This window comes from Orcinus orca, chromosome 5, assembly GCF_937001465.1.
Source record: "Orcinus orca chromosome 5, mOrcOrc1.1, whole genome shotgun sequence".
Lineage (NCBI taxonomy): Eukaryota > Metazoa > Chordata > Mammalia > Artiodactyla > Delphinidae > Orcinus > Orcinus orca.
In genome coordinates this window covers 68911297-68932082 of record NC_064563.1, presented here as the reverse complement: position 1 = coordinate 68932082, position 20786 = coordinate 68911297, and the positions used below count along the sequence as shown (strand labels likewise).

The following is a 20786-nucleotide window of genomic DNA, read 5'->3' as shown; positions in this document are numbered from 1 at the left end:
GTACGAATCTCTCTGTTATTGGCCTTTCTCTTTGTGACTTGTGTCTTTTTTCTCCTTAAGCAGCTGGTGAGGAAAAGAGAAGCCAGGGTCTCATTTTTCCTCCTTCACCCCTAACATACACACCTTAAAATAACCAGCAGATAGCAAAGTAGGAACCAGGGGAAAGGCAGCCTGGGGAGGTTGCAGAAGTTCCCCCAAGACCCAAACGGGGAAGCCTAGTGCCACCCCAAGGCCCAGCTCACCAGTTGAAAGGACTTTATAGAGATTTAAGGCCACTGTAGATTTGGCAAGCACAAATCTCAATTTCCAAACTAATTGAAATCTATTTTTCTTTCACTCCTCTTTTGAGCTCCCATTCTCCTGAGATTCAGGCAGAAACCCAATCTCAGTGGCGATGGCGTTACATCTGAGTTCCAGGGAACTTGCAACACTAAGGCATTACGAGCAGGGGTTGGGGAGTAGTCTTCCGTGTTATCTGACCTCTCAACACTACTCAGGGGTCCCTCATTCACGATCTCATCACTCAGCTGCTTCTTTGCCTCTCCAGGCATGGGAGCTCTTCAAGACTGCCTAAGGTCCAATCTGCCTGGACTAGAGCCCCGTGAAAGCCTTGCTCTCCAAGGATTGGAGTATTCCATTGTTTATATGTACCACATCTTTATCCATTCCTCTGTTGATGGACATTTAGGTTGCTTCCTTGTCTTGGCTATTGTAAATAGTGCTTCAGTGAACATTGAGGTGCATGTATCTTTTTGGATTATGGTTTTCTAGGTCCTTCCTAGAGCTTTGGCTGGGGACACGGCACAGGGCCCTCTCTCCAGGTCCTGAGACAGCCTGGTTCCTCTCAGTGTTCTTTCCAGCCCCACTCCAGGGGACTCTGTTGTAGGTAAGGAGTTATAAGCAGGGGTGGGGAAATATTTGTTTGCTAGGGCTGCCATAACAGAGCACCACGAACCGGGTGATTTCAACAGTAGAAATTTTTGTCTCACAGTCCTGGAGACCGGAAGTCCGAGATCAAGGTGTCAGCAGGGTTGGTTCTTTCTGAGGGCTGTGAGGGAAAATCTTCCGTGCCTCTCCTCTAGTTTCTGGTGGTTCACTGGCAACCTCTGGCTTGGAGAAGCATCACCCCGACTTCTGCCTTCATCTTCACATGGCGTTCTGCCTGTGTGCACGTCTACCTCTAAATTCCCCCTTTTGTAAGCACACCAGTCATACTGGATTAGGGGCTCACCCAGCTCCAGTATGACCTCATCTTAACCAATTGTCTATTTCTAAATAAGGTCACATTCTGAGGTACTAGGGGTCAAGACTTCAACATATGACTCTAGGAGGACATATTCAGCCCATAACAGGAGGCGGGCAGGGCACTTCATGGGGAAGAGGAATGATTCTTTTCTCCACTTACTCCTGCGCCTCCTCAGGATTTGTCTGTAAACAATTTGGCTGTTCCCTTGGGACATCATTCCTTTAAGGGTTTTAGGCTTTTGAAACCAACCTTTTTTTCATTCTGCTTTCTGCCCTCCTGCAGCCCTTCCCTGAGGTGTTGGATGAACCACAGCTTCATCATTTGAATCCCAGCAAGAGCAAAAGGAAGAAAACAAACCAGTCACTATCTCAAAGATGCTGTCCTGCCATGTAAGTAAGCATTCCTTTTCCTGGAGTGCTGAAAAGAGAGGCTAAGAGGCCAGAGGAGCTTGTGGGGGAGGATTTGGGGGTTTGGAATTCCAGTTGTGTCCTCTTTGGAGACAAGAATTGACAATGAGCAGTTGTTCCCTTAGCAAGTAAGAAAAGAGGGACAAGCTTTTTCAAAAACATTTATTTTAAAATTTTACATAATCTTTGGGTAATTCAGAATTAGCTTAGTCATGATTCAGAAGTTTCTGAGACTGATGTCTCAACTCCAAACCAATATCAATAGCTTATCTGATTGACGGAAAGATTTCAGGACCTCATGGTATAGAATGAACAGATGGCTACTGAAGAAAACAGAACACCTTAGAGACAGTGGCTTTCCTACAGGACTCGGTCATAATTTTTAAATTACCTGTCACAAATATTAAACATCTTATCAGACTAATGATAATATCCACATCTTATTTGCATTCTACCAGTTTCCATGTAGAGAAAGCACAGAATGAAATTAACTTGATCCCTTAATAATAACAACTAAAAGCTAGCATCTACCCAGTGTAGTCTTAGTGTCCACACCAACATCTCGCTCCTGATGATGGAATGCCACCTTCCTCTGCACTCAGTGCTCATGATTCAGAGATTGTGAGGAATTCGTGGGCCCAGAGACATGGAAAAGACTCATGTTACACAGCAGCCAGTGGCCCCAGTGCTCTGCCCATCCCCGAGCAGATCAGGCCTAAGCTGCAGGCAGGGAGGAGGAGGGGCACGTTCTGCACCCTCCACTCCCTCGGATGGTTTCCAGGGTGTTCTAAGCAGGGTAGGTGTAGTCTCCCAATAGGACATTAACTTCGCTCAGGACAAGGCCCCTTCTCTGGCCTTCAAAGCAGGGTCCTGTCCAGATGTGAGCACAGAGCAGGTCCTTAGTAAAGGAAGGGAGGAATGCAGCATGTACTGAGCACCTACAATATGCCAGGTAACCGTCACAGCACCTGTGAAGCAGGCTTATCACCCATTTTACAGATGTGGAAACAGAGGCTCAGAGAGGAGAATTTGCCCATGGTGGCATATCGAGTAATAGGGGAACATCACTTTGAAAACCCAGGGCTTCTCACTCCAGAGCTCTTTCTACTGCCTCCTCAAGCCAGTGGTTTGGCAGTGAACGAGGATTCCAGCTCCAAAACAGCTGGTCTGGAGCTCAAACATTCGAGGCCCTTGAGCACACAGGGCTAGCTTTGGGAGTCCAGAAGCCTGGTCCAGTCCAGTGTGGCTCCCCATCGGGGGAGGGGACTTAGCACAATGGTCCAGGGAGTGAGTAGACAGACCACAGTGGGTAGGCCTCTGCCTGGAGACTCTGGTGTTGCTCCCTTGCAGGGAGGGGTGGAGGGTACAACACCTGGTGAGAATCAGTCATGATCTCCAGGGTTCTGACCTCTGAGAGCTACTTTAAGTCCTAGGAAACCCCATTCCCAGTCCCTGAGAGACCTTTCACAAAAGGCCCGTGAAGGTCCAAAAAAAAAAAATGGGTGAGGATATTTTAAAGTGGAAAATGCTTAAAAGTAATTTTGGAGGAGGAAGAGTAAAGGGAAAAACAAGATTGCAGGAGGAGGTGTGGGGGTAGGCATCCAACAGGAAGACCTGGATATGGTGTGCACGCCCAGTGGGTAGGCTAGGCTCAGAGCAGGCGAGCCTGGGGAAATCGGGCTTTTGGCATCTGGCTTGCCTGGCATCTGTCACGGGGCTGCGCTTGCTGCCTCAGACATGAGGGAGGGGCTTCCTCAAAAATAACTTGAAGTTCATGTGAATTCAGGCAGCTCTTAGCGGATAAATATGGGTAATAAAGGCAGAAAGGAAAACACATCTCAGATGACTCGGACAGAATCTGCTTGACATGTTCTTCCTCTTCTAAAATCCACTCCACAGCCCCCAGCTCCATGAAGCCCTCTATGGCCCACTGACACAGGAAGTGTGTGGCCCCTGCTGGTGCAAAGACAGCAGCACAGCAAGCCCACCACCCGGCAAGCCCACAGGGCACTGAGCACACCGAATCCATTCGGTCACTCGCACTGAGCTGTAAGCAACTTGAGGATGGAGACGGTACCTTTTCTGTACTCTCATCTCCTCACACATGGAGAGGGCTGTGGGTGCATCAAGACCCTTTGCTCACCAGCACCAAGGCCAAGGGCCACCAGACCAGCGGAGTGATAGGAACACTGCCTCTCCCAGGGCGTGGACCTTAGGAGCAGCTTAGTAGTTCTGGAGGAACTGACTGTGTTTCCTATGCCTTGTGACACTTACTTGCCCCTCAGAGGCACCTTGTAATGGGCACAATCATAATATGGGAGAGTTTGTTTAAAACATGAAATCAGTGTCTAGGTGTAGATTTCAAGCGTGACAGAGCACTGGTTTGCAAGAATAACACCATTCCAGTGGGGAAAGCAGCCCAGCTTTGGCAGCCCTGCTGGGAAAGGTGGATCCTGCATTTACCTGTGCAGGGGAGGGGCAGAGACGACTCTGACTGGAAGGAATCCTAGGCGTGTGTACATGAGTGTGCTGGGAAGCTCTCGATTCACACACCCCCATGACAAAAGGGCAGGCTGGGCCTGGGTCCCTGCCCTTGGATTCCTGAAGGTTCTTGCTGCCTGGACTGCAGGCAGTGATCATTCAGGAACAGCCTTCCTGGGCCCAGGGTGGCCAGGAGACCAGCTGTAAAATGCCCAATGGAGAAGGGTGAGGGGGCCTGGCCGGGCAGCTTATGCTCCGCAGCGGATGCTCCGGAAGCCAGGCAGCGTGGCTTTTCCAAGCAGGTAAATGTCGTCGTCCGTGCCCCGGTTGAGGTGCTTCACCATGTTCTTCTCGAAGAGGAGCGGGTGGTAGGCGCCCATCGTGCAGGCGCTGTCGAAGAACTTCTGGTAGTAGTAGCACACGTCGGTCTTGCGCTTGGATGGAAGAAACTCGTAAATGTCCACCTGGTCGCACAGCGTCATCATGATGATGATGCCTGGAGAGGCGAGCAGAGGTGAGTCCTGCCCGGCAGCCCGCCCCAGCTCCCCACAGTGCTGCCCAGGGAGCCCAGCAGCTTACGCCCCCAACTCTGGGGAGGGGTCTGTCTGGAGTTCCTGAGTGTGACTCCCAGTCTGAGCTGTTCTGGGAAGCCAGTCCAGCAGGCTGTCCCTCTGGGTGCAGGGCCCTGTGCACCTCCGTAGGGTTCGTGCTGCCCTGCTCAGCACCCAGCTCAGGGCCTGGTGCACAGCAGGTCCTCCCTAAACACTAATGGGTTGGAGGGCTCCGTCATCAGTCAATGAACTGATGACTGTCCATAAATGAAGAGACAGGACAACGTGACTGAGGAGACGGAACCATTCTGTGCAGATATTACCTTCTAGCATCTCTGTATCTTGGAACAGCCTCTTAGATGGTAACTTGGGAGGCGTTTCTTATATCAGTACCCGGAGGAACAGCGTGGGGAGGGAAGGCTTCGTGCCTCAGGTGGGAGGAGGGACAGTTGGCACAGGAGCATGCCATGGTCTGTACTGATGCGCTCTGCTCAGTCAGGCGGGAGACAAGAGCCGGGAGGGTGTGGCCAGGTTGTGCTCTCAGGGAGGGTACAGAACACTCAGGGTGCAGACCCAGCAAGAGGTGGGAGACGCCTGCCACCACCCACGCTTGTCCCCACCTGGCTTGCTCATCTCCTGCCGGACACGTCCTGCTTGGGGCCTCAGGTTCTTCATCTGCCCCCAGGGGGTGATTTACCCACTCTTCCTACCACATAGGCTATCGTTAGGATGCAATAACATCATGGCTCTAGACTGCTTTTGTCAACCATAAATATAGGGAATCTTTATGATGAACAGTCCTCACTAACAGCAAAACTGTAAACTGCTAGCAGCAACTCTGTTCTAGAAGAATCAGACATGGGAAAAGCCCCACCTCTGCCTTCTGGCTGCCTCCTGGTTCAGTGGGGGAGAAAAGACACCTCTGCAACTAACTGATGAAGACACAGCAGAAGTGCTTCTAGAGATGATGGGAGGGAGCCCTCCACGAGAGAGGGTCCTGGTGCACCTCCCGGAGCACTGCTATGGGGCCTGGCAGGGGCTCTGGCCATGAGGGCTGGGCAAGGGGGAAAGCCTGGTGGTGGCGGGAATAGCATGGGCAAAGGCAGGCAGTAGGGCAATGAGAAAGTGTCCCAGGAAGCTCTCCATCTACTTCTGCTCAAAAGGGGTCCAGGGAGAGCCCCCTAATGCACCCATCCAAAAGTGGAAGAGAAAGGCATGAAGACGATGGGATGCTGAAAGCGCCTCCATCTCTATCTATCAGGAAATGCCTCTGATAGTAAACATTTATTTGTTCGTTTGCTCAAGGAACGTTTAGCTCAGGGCTATCCTGCACCAGACCCACAAGGATGAGGCAAACGCAGTCCCTGCCCTGAGGGACTTTGCAGTCCAGTAGGGAAGATGGGTGGGCCGGGACCGTGAGGGGGGCGGGGAGCCGTAGGCAGCCCTGGAGGCTCGTGGAAAGTGCCCGTGGTCCAGCTGAACTCATAGTGAAAGGGAGGGAAGGGCAGACGGGCCATCAGGGTGGAGAGGTGTGGAGTAGGTCCAAGAAGAACGTCTGTAGCCAGCATGCAGGGCCCCCAGCACTCTGACCCCAGCCCACCCCCACGTCAGCACCCACAGCTCCATTCGTGGCCCCCAGACCCGGCTAAGCCTCGCCGCTCAGGCTTCTCTCAGGGCCACGACTAGGGTGGTCACTAGGGTGAACAGAAATTCTGAATAAAATATTATTGACTCTTCCTTTTCCCACAGATTCTAATATGGCCCAGGACAATAACGACATTATTATTGATCCTGTCTTTATCTAAATTTTGATATTTTGTCTATCATAAAATTTTGCATTAATTGTGATTTTTTTAAAAAAGATACTGTATTAAGATATCATTTGTTTCTGAATTTCTTGGCACCTCCTTCAATCGACACCTGAAGCAAGTGCTTCGCTGGCCTCATCCGCATCTCAGCCCTGCTCCTCCCGTTTTCTTGCCTCCTCTTGTCTGTGCTTCCCATTTCTCCATCTCCACCTGCCAAATCCTCCCCTCTCCCAGGCCTGGGCCAAGTTCTCAGACTGTCCCTCTGGAAGGGGGTCCTCTCTCCTATGGCAACAGGCTGGTCACTCTTTCCTGGCACAAACTGAACGTTGCCGCAGACACCTGACTGAACTCTCCCACTGGACACCCTGAAATTAAGGAGGCGGAGTCTATCTTATCGACCTCTGTGTCTTAGCTGGAATTTGCCTCAGCGTACAAACACAGCCAAAACCTAGCAACTGTGTGGTGAACGAACAAACGAATGAACGAATGAGACCCCAGTAGAAGGCTAATCTGTTCTAGAATCAAGCACAAGAGGTCCTTCCCCAGACAGGGACTCACCGAGCATCCCAGAAGACGGGGGGTTTGGCTGAATCTGCTCGGGGGAGATTTCTTGAATGACGTCCCACAGCTCCCAAGGCATCTGGGGCTTGAGGATGTAAAAGGGCTGATCAGGATGAAGCTTACGATAACTCTTGAAGCTATCGAAGAAACTGTAGTCGGGATTCTTGTACCACTGAAAAAGAAGGAAGAGGTCTTCTCAAGGAGAGCAACGTGCCGATGCCACTGCTGCCCCCAGGGGGTCAGCCTCGTCTGAGGACTTGAGGGGAGGTGGGGAAGGACCAAGGCAGACTCCTGAGGCACAGACAATTCCGGGCTTCAAGCTCTCACTCGATAGTGGGGGAGCCAGCACACAGCCTGTGCTCACCAAGCTTTGAGCTTGTTGACCCTGGAACGGCGTCAGACTTCAGGATCCTAGAATCTGGGAAGGATATCAGAGCCGAGAGGGCCTCTTGGCCCTATCTAACCCCACCTCTCTTTTTTAAAGGGGTGAAAACGGGGGCACAGCTTGCCACATCTGTGGATTCACAGTCCTTGACCTGACCCAGGCAAATTTCAGTTCTAAGTGAGATCAACACAAAACTGGAAACTGAGGTAGTGAGAGGACAGTGCCAGGGATACCAGAGCCCATCAGCTATTGGTGTGTCCAGCATAAGAATTAAGTGTCCCAAGAACAGTGCTCTCTGTCCGTCCTCCCTAAAGCCATTCTCCTGTGGCCACTGCAGCCCATATCAGGGAGAGGCCAACTGACGTGTGTAACGGTAAGAGGGTCATTCTGGAGAAGCTAGACTCCAGCAGGACTGAGACTCTTTCTCCTTCCCTGGAAAAGCTGATGTTGCAGATCGGGGCCCTCTGCTTAGCAAATCAAGTCCCAGGGAAGGTGACCCCCCCGACACGCACACATATTCTGTTTGCCTCCTCTGTACAATGGGAATAACCATGCTTCTACCTATCTACTTCTTTATGTAGCTATGAGAGTGAAATGAGAAGCATCCGGAAATTGGAAGTGTGGGAAGAGTGTGGTAATATTACGTATAGAAGTGATAGTAACCACTGTCTATTCCTGCTGGTGCCCGTCAGGAATAATAATTGTATTACATGAACACAATCCACCCCAGATGGTGGGAAATCCAGCCACTGTTACACCTGGTACAGACCATAATTGGGAGACAAATACATGGCAGTGCAGGGTGGGCATGGAGAGCACTGGTATAGGACAGGAATCCTTCTGAACCGCTAGTCCAGAAGTGGGGTGCCCTAAAATGGAAATAGCCAGCCCTCAGTGTGGTCCAGGTCAGCCGTGACATTAAAACCCAGGACCTCAGGGAAATCTATAGACAAACAGGTGACTCAATCCCAATTTCCCATGGACACCCACTTACCTTTGGGATATCTGAATGGTAAACAGACGGGTCCCATACAATTAGGATTCCTTCATTGTACAAACTGTCTTTGAGGAAGCGCCCTTCTGTGGTGACCAACTGCAGGAAGAAACAGACAAGCTGTCACCTGGACATTTGCATGTGAATGTTGGCTTGTAGTAATACCTGACACATTATAAGTACCACCTGAGGCCGCAGAGCCCCATGAAGCTTCTGAGTTTTGGTGCAGCACTTAAGAAGAAGGCAAAGATGCCAGCCAGAACTGTGTGGACCTGAAAGGACATTTTGTCATAATTCATCAGCCATAGAGTAGAAAGGGTTCCACTCAGACTTTTGAGGTTGTTGGAGCCAAGGGTACAGTGAAAATGGCTCTGGGTATAGTCCCCTGCAGTCATACCTTATATGGGAGTCAGGGGGGTGAGGTTTAAAGTCAGAATCTCATATAACCAAAATGATCTCTGAAAAACCCTTCAGTCACCTATAAAGTTCAGCACGTAGTTATTACAAAGCATGATGGAGACGGACACAGGACATCTCAGAATCTAATACAGGCCATGGTTTCTGCAGCACTGGACCAGATGCCAGTATCTGTGGTTGAGCACCAAATGAAGTAGTCGGCTCGTGTGGAGGGACCATGGCATATGCAGAAACATACGCTTAAACGTGAGAATCTCACCAGGCTGGGGCAATGATCACGTGCACCGTGCTGGGGAACGAGCCACTGCTCCTCTCCTCCCCACACTCCCAGGCTCCCCTGCTGTCAGGCTGGCCTGGGCAAAATGTGACTGTGATAAGACTCCATGGGACAGATCAGTTTTGCAAAATCCATTAACAGCCTTTTAAAAAAGCAGAAACTAACACACCATTGTAAAGCAATTACACTCCAATAAAGATGAAAAATAAAATAAAGTATTTACTGTATGCCCTTTGACTCAGTAATTTTACATTTTGGCATTTATCCTAAGAGAAGCTAAATTTGGGAAAAAACTATGAACAGAAATGTTAATTAAAGTACTTATAAAAATATGAAAAGTGTGGCAGCAGAAGGTGAAAACTACTAGACTTATTACAGAAAGACCTGGCTCAGTTTTTGGCTTTGCCACTCGTCTGATGACCGTGAGAAGGTCAGACAGTCGCCCTAGGCCTAGTGCAGGTAACACTGCCCTGCTGTCTCAAACAGGAGGTGTCTTGAGGATCAAATGCGGCACAGGAGTGAGTGAGAAAGAGAGAGAAGGGGCCCCGAAGGCTTAGCAATGAAAGAAGCTGTGTCCCTCTTAAGGGACAGAGTTGTTTCATGTGATCTGCTGTCAGTCACCTTAGAAAGCAGGTGGGAGATGATGTTGCCCAGGTGTAAAATGAACAAATGGCAGAAATCAAAACAAGAATTGACTGGAATTGAAAGCAAGAATCACAACAATAATCCCTCCCCAGGAATTCCTTGGCGGTCCAGTGGTTAGGACTCGGCGCACTCACTGCCTGGGGGCCCAGGTTCAGTCCCTGGTTGGGGAACTAAGATCCCCGCAAGCCGCACAGCATGGCTCCCCTCCAAAAAAATCCCTCCCCACCTCGATCACTCACCATCACGAGGAGGCTGAGACCTAATCAATGTCCCTGCAGTATCTGAAGAATGACTGGGAAGATGGGTGGTCTGTACAACCAAGGATGGCAATTTGCCAAGAGCCTCTAGGGTCATTCAGCTACCCCGTCCCCACACCTTCCCCCAGACGTAGGAAGGTCCTGGGAGCCTGAAGAATATCTCATTTCCTCAGTGTATCTTTGAAACAAGAACTATTGGTGGTGGGCCCACCCTGGCCAGAGATTGTGCAGTTGTACTGGGTGCTAAGGAGCCCCCAGGCAGTCACAGGGTGCCAGAGTGAGGATGGCCATGAGGTAAGTGAATGTTAAGGGACAAATAAGACTAGGCAAGTCAAGGGAGTGAGGAGAGAGAGGGAAGAGGACCTGGACAGAAGAAACAATGTGTGCAAATCCCCAGATGTGAGAATACATGGCAGAGACTGCTAGGTGTCACCCCATACCCATCCTCTCTTTCCTCCTTGGTAACAGATACCTCAACACATGGCTACCTAAAATAAAGACTACCTGAAATAAAAATTTCCCAGCCTCTCTTACAGCTAAGTATGGCCATGTGACAAAATGTTGGCCAAAGGTGTGTAAGCAAGTGTGACTTCCAGGAACTGTTCTTAGAGTCAGGGTTATGCCCTTCCTTGTTCATTCCTCCTTCCTGCTGGCAAAAAGTGGATGTGATGGCTGGAGCTTGAGCAGCCATCTTGGACCATGAAGTGCAAGTCACGTGTTAGAATGGCAGATGCACAAGGGAGTAGAAGCTTGAGTTCCTGACTCTCTGGAACGCCATACCAACTCTAGACTTCTTTTACATGAAAAATACATTTTTATCTTGTTAAGCTAGTGTTGAGAGGTGGGCAGAGTATTCCTGTCACTTGCAGCCAAACCTAATTCTAATTAGTAGAGTGAATAGCTTTTTTGGGAATTGCAGTTTGTCCAGTGGCTTAGATTCAAAAGGAGAGCCAGAAGGGGTCAGAGAAGTGTAGGCAGGGGCCACACCAGGGAGCTTATTTAGCATTTCCTCAGTAGATTATAGGACCAGTGAAGTCTTGTAAGTGAGAAGAATCCAAACTGACCCGTGTTCTGGACTAGAGTTTTTACAGAAAAGGAGATCAGATAGAAGCTGCTGCTATAGCCTAAGTAAAAAATGATGGGGAAATGAAAAAGAGTTACAACTGTCAGCTGTAGGCTTGCAGACTAACTGGTTGTTGAAAGTGAAGAAAAAAGAGGTCAAGGTGACTCCTGGACCTCAGGCCATTTCCTAAAATGAGAACTTGGAAAGAAGAGCAGCTGGTATGTGCCTTTGGGAGTGGAGCGGGGATTTGAAGTTCAAGGATGAGGCAACTGACCTGGAGTCCCACAGGTGAGCGGCCATAGGAACTAGGAGGGGCCCCACACCTTCCAACATTAAGCACTGTCCTCTTTCTGTGGAGAACACGGTAACTCACAGCACAGGAATTCAGCGCTATAGTCCAAAGGCAGAGTGTGCATCCTGGCAGACAGGGCTTTGCAAGGTAGACATGTTTGAGCGGGTGACAGGGAGGCCCCAGGGGGAAGTGGGACACCCTCACACTATTTTTTACATGACTTTCATGACTGAACTCTACAATTTCACTCCCTGTCCCATCCCACTCCACCCCCCCCTCAAAAAAAAAATCTGCTGGTATATTGAAAGTCTAAGCCTTAAGCTATGCTTCTTTCTGTGCAGAGGACCTGACACCAGGTGATTTATCCCTACTCACTTACCTTCTCTGGGCCCCAGGTGCCTTATTCATAGGACATGACCATCCTGTAAGTCCCTGCCTGGGTGACCAGCCATGTCTGGACAACATCTCAGTCTGTCATTTGTCCAACTGCAGCACAAGTGACTTAAAAATAAAGCTCTTCTCAAATGCTCCTGTACTCACCCACATGCACAGTCTGACCTGAGTTCAGGGATCCCCAGGGCCTCATGATGAAGAAAGCAAGTCATTGCCAGAGCAAAGAGCCCCCAAGCAGCACATGCCAGCAAAAGACTACACTTGGGAGATGGACTGTTGCTGTTTAGCAACCTGTTTAAAGTAAACTTTCCAGTCATAAAGTAAGAAATAGTCACTGCAGAAAGTTAGAAAATACAGGAATCCGTGCGTGCACACATATACACACACACACACACACACACACACACAATCTACATACATATGGAAGAAAATAATCATGCATAACTGCATTCTTCAGATATTCCCACTGTGAATATGTGAGTCTTTTATCTTACCAGATCTTTCTTCCCCTCTGTTATGAACTGAATTATGTCCCCCCGCACCAAATTCATATGTTGAATCCCTAACCCCCAGTGTAACTATATTGGAGATGATAGGGCCTTTGGAGAGGTAATTAAGGTTAAACAAGGTCATAAGGATGGGGCCCTAATCTAATAAAACTGATGTCCTTATAAGAAAAAGGAAGAGACAGCAGAGATCTCTCTCTCTCCCCCCAACCGACATGCACATGTGATGGCATAGAGAGAAGGTGGCCATCCATAAGCCACGAAGAGCCCTTGTCAGAAACCAACCTTGATGACACCTTGATCTAGTATTTCTGGCCTCCAGAACTGAGAAAATAAATCTCTGTTTCAGCCACCCCATCTGTGGCGTTTTGTCATGGCAGGCCTAGGAAACTAATACAGTGTGTGTGTGTGTGTGTGTGTGTGTGTGTGTGTGTGTGTGTGTGTGTGTGTGTGTGTGTGTGTGTGTGTGTGTGTGTGTGTGTGTGTAGATATTGATATCTCTTAACTATAGAGTTTAGGCTTAGTGGTTTTGTTAAACTCAGACAACAGTCCAGTTCGATGTCTTCTCGCTTACCCCTCACAATATTTCCAAGCCCCAAACAGGGCTTGAAAAGGAAACTCTGAGAGGTTATGAAACTGGCCCAAGATCACACAGCTAGGAAGGGATGGAGCTGGGTTGCAAATCAAGGTATGTCTGACCTCCCACTGTACTAGGCAATCTTTCAAAAATGTTAAGGGACGATAAAGTTTGTGTTCTGGCCGCCAGATTTGCAAATTTGCCACAGTTGCAAAGCTAGCTAGTGCTCTAGGAAGACAAAGGTCTTCAAGGTCTTCCGTAGACCTGAAAAATGATATGAAGGCTCTGGGCCTTAAGGGAAGGCCTGACCATTGTAAACTGGACCTAGACAGGGAAGTGCTAAACAGAAGGGCACCACAAATTGAAACCCACCACAAACCCCAAATCAGAGGGGCCCATAATTCTACCTAGAATCACAGGAAAGGTCATCCAAAGAACCATAATATATTAGAGGAAGTAAATGTTGGAAAGTACTTAAATGTTCAAGCAAAGGAGATTGAAAGAATAAGCTGTGAAACTCCCCCACAAAGCAGTACTATGCAGCTGCAACAAAGAATGAGGAAGATTTCTATGAACTGATATGGAGTAGTTTCCAGAAGGTACTGGGAAGAGGCAGAGTGTAAAAGAGCATATATAGTCTACTACATTTTTGTAAGGAGTAAGGTGAATTAAAACATATATATATTTATATATATATTTGTCTTTACAAATAGAAACACAGAAGTATAAATCACACAACAGTAGTCAGTTAACTACAAAGGGTGGTGGTAAAACAGGGTGGAAGGAATTCAGGAGTGAGTAACACTCACCTTTTTGGATACCTTTTTGGATAGTTTTGAATTTTGGAAGCATGTTAATATTCTGTGTATTTTTTTTTTTAAGTAAGGAAAAGGAAAACCTAGAACTGGAACAAAATGAATACAGTTGAATTTCAAGTGAATTCATAATCGAAGTGAAGAGAAACAGAAGGACTAATCGAGGTAACTTAGGGTTACCTCATTATTTGGCCATATCCCCTCAGTCTTGGGCAGGGTGTGAAAGAGAATTGCAAACAAATCCGAAACTTTGATAGGTTTGTTTTATGTAGAGATACGCAAAACAATTTTCAAATTACTTTAGATGTACTATAGATATGAGCAAAGAAATCAGTGTGCTGATGTTGTTAGAAGGGGGATTCTCACTTTGAAAGAAGGGGGGGTTACAAATACACAATGGGGAAGGCAAGGAATACCTTCATGTGGAAAGACTGAGGTATCAATTTAAGTCTGTCATTTCTAAAATAGGTATCTTTGCATGTATATACATGTGTCTATGTAGGTGTGTATACATACGTATGCATATGTGTAAATGAATGAATACACATGTATGAGTATTGTGTGTGTACATGCATATATTTCCTCTACCTGCTGAAAGGGCCAAGAAGCAAAGACAACCTCGTTAGGCATGAACATATCTAGTACCTAGATCTTGGTCTCTAATACCATTTTTCACTTAAAGGAACCAGGGCTCCTTGGGAAAAACTGGCATATCCCAGAAGTAGGGTAGGATAGTATGGGGAAATAAAACTTCCCAGGATCTCTCGGCACTCCTGCAGAAAGCCCCAGATTCCTGAGACTTTATAAACAATGAGAATAAAATCTATAGCTATTTGTCTAGTTAACTGCTCTTCTCTGACTCAAAACATAGTAAAACTTCGCTTATCTCCCCCAAGAAGCTAAATGGTTACAGCTCAGACTATATCTCTAGGTTAATACAAATATATTCTAAGAGACCAGGAAGACCGGAGCAGGAGGAAAGAGCCCAGGAACTTAGGGACAGCTCTAGGTAAGTTTATTTATATTCCAAAGGGCTGGAGTAAGAAGGGGACTCTTTTTCAGCTACCTCCTGCCTTTTATAAGCAAGGAAAAAAAATGACTTATTTTTTGTCCCTTGCTTATAGGGTACCTGGCTACTCATGTAGGATAATTGGCCTGGGTCTATTGCATTGCACTAGGAATAAGAATGTAAGCGGAGACTAATGCACTTCTTACTTACTCTAAGGTATTTAAATAAGAAATCTGTCTCTGAGCCAGAACACTTTGTGCATTCAGGATAAAATTAATAAAGATGAAATATTAAAAACCCAACAGATAGGTTACAAAATGAACTGGAACATCTTGTTATGCCAGAAAGTATAGAAGTATTTTAAAAAATGATGAGGGCATGCATGTCATGGGGAAACAAGAGCCAGCTTGACGGAACTCCCACTAGCCAGATCTGGGACAAGTTGAACACCTAAGTAGTTCAGAACCGTAATGAATTAGAAACCATTGAAAATATAGGAATCTCTGAGTTCTTACCAATAACAAATACAAAAATAAAAGAAAGAAAGAAAGGGAGGGAGGAAAGGAGGGAGGGAGGGAGGGAGGAAGGAAATAAATGGAGGAGGAGAAGGGAGGCTTCTTGCTTATAATAAAATTCTGAGTGCCAGCTGGATTACATGGAGAAGGGAGAGCTGAAGTTAAAAGACCCATCATTTTTCAGCCATCATAGTAAAGGCTGGCTCAGGCAAAAGTGATCGATGAATGTTAAACGTAGGAGGGAATTTTGATCTGGAGCAGAATAATGGCACACTATTAAAAGTGTTCACTCATAGACCGCAAGGGAAAAATGTAATTATACAGTGGCCAAATCAAACAACACCATATCCAAGCTGAAGGGCAGATGGACACTGGATGCCTCCTGATATGATGCTCTTAGGAGGATACAGTGTCATTTGTGTAGTTTTCCAGCCAGGAATACAGAAACTGAATTTAATACTGAGAAAGCATCAGATAAACCCTAAATTTTAAAAAACTTTAAAGAAGGACTTTATTCTTCAAAAATGTCAGTGTCTTAAACGACAGAGGATATGGAAATATTCTAGGTTGAAGGAGACTAAAGAGGCGTAACAACTAGATGCAACACGTGATCCTAATCTGGATCTTGTGCTAGAAGAAAAAATATGCCATAAAAGACATTATTGGGTCAATTAACAAAACTGCAATGCAGCCAGATTAAGGTATGGTATCAGTGTAAATGTATGAAGTTGATAACTATATTTTGGTTACATAAGACATATTCTTAGGAAGTACACATTAAAGTATTATCTTGGTCAGTTCAGGCTACTATAACAAAATACCACAGACTGGATGCCTTAAACAACAGACATTTCTTTCTCACAGCTCTGGAGGCTGGAAAGTCCAAGATCAAGGTACCAGCAGATTCAGCTACCAGGTGAGGGCCCACTTCCTGGCTTGCAGATGGCTGCTTTCTCCCTGTGTCCTCACATGGTAAAAAGAGAGCAAGCTCTAGTCTCTCTCCTTATTTTTTTATGAGGACAGCAATCCCATCGTGGAAGCCCCTCCCTCAAGACCTCTTCTATACCTAATTATTTCCCATTTGCCCCATCTCCAAATACCATCACATTGGGGGTTAGAACTTCAACATATGAATTTGGGGGAGAAACATTCAGTCCATAACGTTCTACCCCTGTATCCCCCAAAATCATGTCCTTCTCACATACAAAACACATTAATTCTACCCCAACATCCCCAAAAGTTTTAACTCATTCCGGTATCAACTCTAAAGGCTGAAGTCCAAAGTCTTATCTAAATATTATTATCTAAACCAGAAGAGAGCAAAACGAGTCAACCTGAAGTTAAACTGTTCTCCTGCTGTGAACCTGTGAAACTGGATAAATTATGTGTTTCCTAAATACAGTGGTGGAACAGGCATAGAGTAGAGATTCTCATTCCAAAAGGGAGAAATTAGAAGGAAGAAAGAAGTGACAGGTTCCAAGAAAGTCTAAGCCTAGCAAAGTACATACCATTAGATCTTAAGGCTTGAGAATAATCCTCTCTGGTTTGATGCTCTGCCTTATAGACGTGGTGGGGCATCAGTCCCACCTGCGTGGCTCTGCCGGGTAGGAGCCACTCCCCCAAGGCCCTGGGCAGCTGCCATATGGCCTACTGAGGTCAAGGCAGTGCCCTGCCCCCTTTGAAACCAAGGAAGCAGCCCTGATGGTCTCTGAATCACCATTGGGTTCATTCTTCCCTTGTCTTGAAGAATGGTATATGTTTGCGGGCAAAGAGCTCTATAGTTTGGTCCTGTAGAATCTAAGTCTGACAGCCTGCCTTCATTTTGTCCTGTATCCACACTCGTTCAGTTCACACTAGCAGTGTTTCTGCTGGGGTGGCTGATTAGGTCTGTGGTTCACTCCCACACTGACCTTTTTATCAAATGCTTGTTGGGCCATCCTCTTAGTTTTTTTCAGAACAAGTTTTCTCATTTTTTGCAATATAGATAAGCTGAGAATTTTCCAAATCTTTTAAGTTCTGTTTCCTTTTTGCTAAACAATTCCTTCTTCAATTCATTTCTCTCCTCTCACATTTTACTAAAAGCAGTCACGAGGAACCAAGCCACTCCTTCAGTGCTTTCCCTAAGGCAATTTCTAAAAATTGCCTCAGCTAAATATCCAGTTTCTTCACTCACAAGTTCCACCTTCCACAAAACATTAGAACACAGTTCAGCCAAGTCCTCTGCCACTTCATAACAAGGATCACTTGTTCTCCACTGGTCAATAACATGTTCCTCGTGTCATTTCCATCTGAGAGACCACACCAGGATGGCCTTTATCATCCATATTTCTGCCAACGTTCTGTTCATGATTATTTGTCTTCTCTAAAAGGAGGTGTTCTCGGGCTTCCCTGGTGGCGCAGTGGTTGAGAGTCCGCCTGCCGATGCACGGGACACGGGTTCGTGCCCCGGTCCGCGAATATCCCACGCGCCGCGGAGCAGCTGGGCCCGTGAGCCATGGCCGCTGAGCCTGCGCATCTGGAGCCTGTGCTCCGCAACGGGAGAGGCCACAACAGTGAGAGGCCCGCGTACCGCAAAAAAAAAAAAAAAAAAAGAGGCGTTCTCTCCAGCTCTCCTCTTTTCCTTCTGAGTCCTCACCAGAATTTCCCTCTGTCTGTATTTCTAGTGTGCCCTTCAGAACTCCTCCAGCTTCTACCAGTTTCCCAGTTCCAAAGCCACTTGCACGCTTTCAGGTATTTGTATAGCAGCACTCTGTTTCTCGGTACCAAAAAATCATAGTCTGCTCAGGTTGCGATAACAAAATACCATAGACTGGGTAACTTAAACAACAGATATTTATTTCTCATAGTTCTGGAGGCTGGGAAGTCCAAGGTCAAGGTGCCAGCAGATTGGTTCCTGGTGAGGGCCCTCATCCTGGCTTGCAGATGGCCACCTTCTAACTGTGTCCTTAATGGCGGAGAGAGAGCGAGCTCTGGTCCCTCTTCCTCCTCTTATAAGGATCCTAATCCCTTCATCATGGAGGCGCCACCCTCAGGACCTCATCTAAACATAATTCTCTCCCCAAAGCCCCACCTCCCTCCAAATACTATCATATTGGATAGTTAGGGCTTCAACATAAAATTTGTGGGAGAGCTGTAAACTTTCGGTCTGTAACAAATATTTAGGGCTTGATGTCTGCAATGTATACAACTTACTCTCAAATGAAAAAAAATATGAAAGATGGATAGATCAGATGATATAGCAATGGGGTAAAATGAAAAAATAAGTGAATCTGGATAAATGGTATATAGGCATTCTTTGTATTTGTCATATTATTGCAACTTTTCTGGAAGTTTTCAAGTATTTTCAAATAAAAAGTTTAAAAAAATGAAGTTTGGAGGCAATCCACTGAGTGAACAGAAGGTTCTTTGCACTATATTTCATTCAACAAATATTTCTTGCACATCTACTACGTAATGGGCACTATCCTGGGCACTTGGGCATCAATGAACAAAACAGGCCCAAAATGCCTCCTCTCATAGTGGGAGAGCTAAGTGATAAATGAGATGGATAAATTATATGATGGGAGTGAGAAAACATGGACTTAGAACATGTCACCAGAGAGCCAGGAAAGAGTCCTGGACAGGCCGTTAGGAAGGCTTCAGCCTACATGGGCCTGCCATTGTCCTCTGTGCAACTGTACAGCTCACCTTCTCCTCTCAGGCCTCAGTTATCTCATTTGTAAAATGAAACAATCAGGCAAAACCCTGAGCTTCACAAAGGCAGGGAGCAGGTGATCAGTAATTCATTCTGAAATGAATGAATGGCTAGTTGATCTCCGAAGTCCTTTTCGGCTCTGGGATTTCCAATACCATTTGGATCACCTTAAAGGATGTCATGTCACTTCAGACATCACATCTTATTCCACAGATATTAGAAGGATAATGAGGAAATATTATGAACAACTTTATGCTAACAAAGTCGATAACGTAGAAGAAATGAACAAATTTCTTGAAAGATATAGACTAACAAAGCTCGGGAAGAAGAAACAAGTGACATGAATAACCCTGTGTCTATTAAAGAAGTTGAATTTGTAGCTAAAAACCTTCCCACAAGGTAAATTCTAGGCCCAGATGACTTTACTGGTAAACTCTACCAAACACTCAGGAAAAAAGTAATACCGGTTCTACACAAACCCTTCCAGAAAATTTTAGACGAACCATTCCCAGCTCACTCTACAAAGACAGCATTACTCTGATATCAAAAATACAGACAGACATAACAAGAAAGGAAAATTACAAACCTACATCCCTCATGAACACAGATGCAAAAATTCCTAGCAAATGACCTCAAAGTGTAGACATTTGATGACTGAGTGAGATTCTGATGTAAGCACTGGTTGTGCGTGGTGACTGAGCTGAAATGGGGTGTGAGGTCAGATAGCAGGTTATTTTAAAGATAGCTATTTTCCACAAATTAAATATAGGTTTTGAATGTTCCCTTCAAGATTCAGTAGTGCCCTCACAGAAAGAACTCCATGCCAAAGAACTCCAGGTCGGGGGTATCGGCCCCACACTGGAGTACACCCTGCTTTTTTTTCATTGCAGTAAGAACACTTAACAGGAGATCTACCTTCTTAACAAATTTTTAAGTGCAAAATATAGTACTGTTAACTATCGGCACAAGGTAGAGCAGATCTCTAAGAACGTATTTATCTTGCACAATTGAAACTTTATACCCATTGAATAGCAACTCCCCATCTGTCCCTCACCCCAGCCCCTGGCAACCACCATTCAACAATCTGCTTCTATAGAATATTACTCAGCATCAAAAAAGAAGGAAATTCTACCAAATATGACAAATATGGATGAACCTGGAGGACATTAGACTGAGTGAAGTAAACCAGACACAGAGGACAAATACTGCACGATTCCACTTACATGAGGTATCTAAAATAGTCAAACTCATGCAAAAAGAATATACTCTGCTTCCGCACAGCACCTTTACTGGCTTTGTGTGTGTGTGTGTGTATGTTGGGGAGCGGGGTGTGTCTTCTTCTCTTCAACTAAACGGAAGCCCTTATGAGGAGGAGAGCGTTGCATTCTCCTGCTCTTCCCCCATACTAGGCAGGGTCTCGAGGGAGCTTATTCGATTGACTGAATGGAATCTAGGTAGCTGGCTGCACACCAGATGGATGGGCTACACAAGGAAGAGAAGACCAAGGGCAGCTCTGGCACGTTGAAAGCCACTTATGACCCAGAGGTTTGGAGTAAGAAGGCACCCTGTGTCCAATATCATCAAGTCGAGCCCCTTCTCTGTTTCTGAAAAATATCAGCGACCTAGAAAAGCTTAAAGAAAGCTCAGGGGAGTTAATGTACCACCGGCAAACAAACCTAGATCCAGTTCCACCTCTACTGCTTAGTTTCTGTGCTACCCTGAGTAACTCACTTCAACTCTTTGAACCTTAGTGTCTTTATCTAAAATGGTGTTTTGTGGCCACACCTCACAGAGTTGTCATGAAATGTGGTAAGACAGGTATGGCCCTTAGACAACAGAAGTATTTAGTAAGTGGCATCAGCTAATATCTCAAGATAAGCCCTATTAAGTGAT

The 20786-nt window shown here is 46.3% G+C and overlaps 1 protein-coding gene and 1 long non-coding RNA gene across 5 annotated transcripts in view; one reads left to right on the top strand and one right to left on the bottom strand.

Moving 5' to 3' along the window:
* The window catches only part of LOC117196063 (uncharacterized), a 46651-nt gene extending 45016 nt beyond the window's left edge, over nt 1–1635 (top strand). The window contains exon 3 of the long non-coding RNA XR_004476062.2: nt 1529–1635. This is a non-coding gene — a long non-coding RNA (uncharacterized LOC117196063). The remainder of the gene's footprint in view (nt 1–1528) is intronic.
* ST6GAL1 (ST6 beta-galactoside alpha-2,6-sialyltransferase 1) overlaps nt 1–20786 on the bottom strand; it is a 159212-nt gene that overhangs the window by 17702 nt on the left and 120724 nt on the right. For 2 of the 4 annotated variants that reach the window (XM_049710234.1, XM_049710237.1), the window contains 3 exons: nt 8434–8532; nt 7052–7226; nt 1802–4630 (listed from right to left, as the gene is read on the bottom strand). In XM_049710234.1, the coding sequence (XP_049566191.1) occupies nt 4383–4630; nt 7052–7226; nt 8434–8532 (522 nt within the window). In that variant the 3' untranslated portion in view covers nt 1802–4382. The other 2 variants (XM_049710235.1, XM_049710236.1) reach the window with 2 other exon arrangements.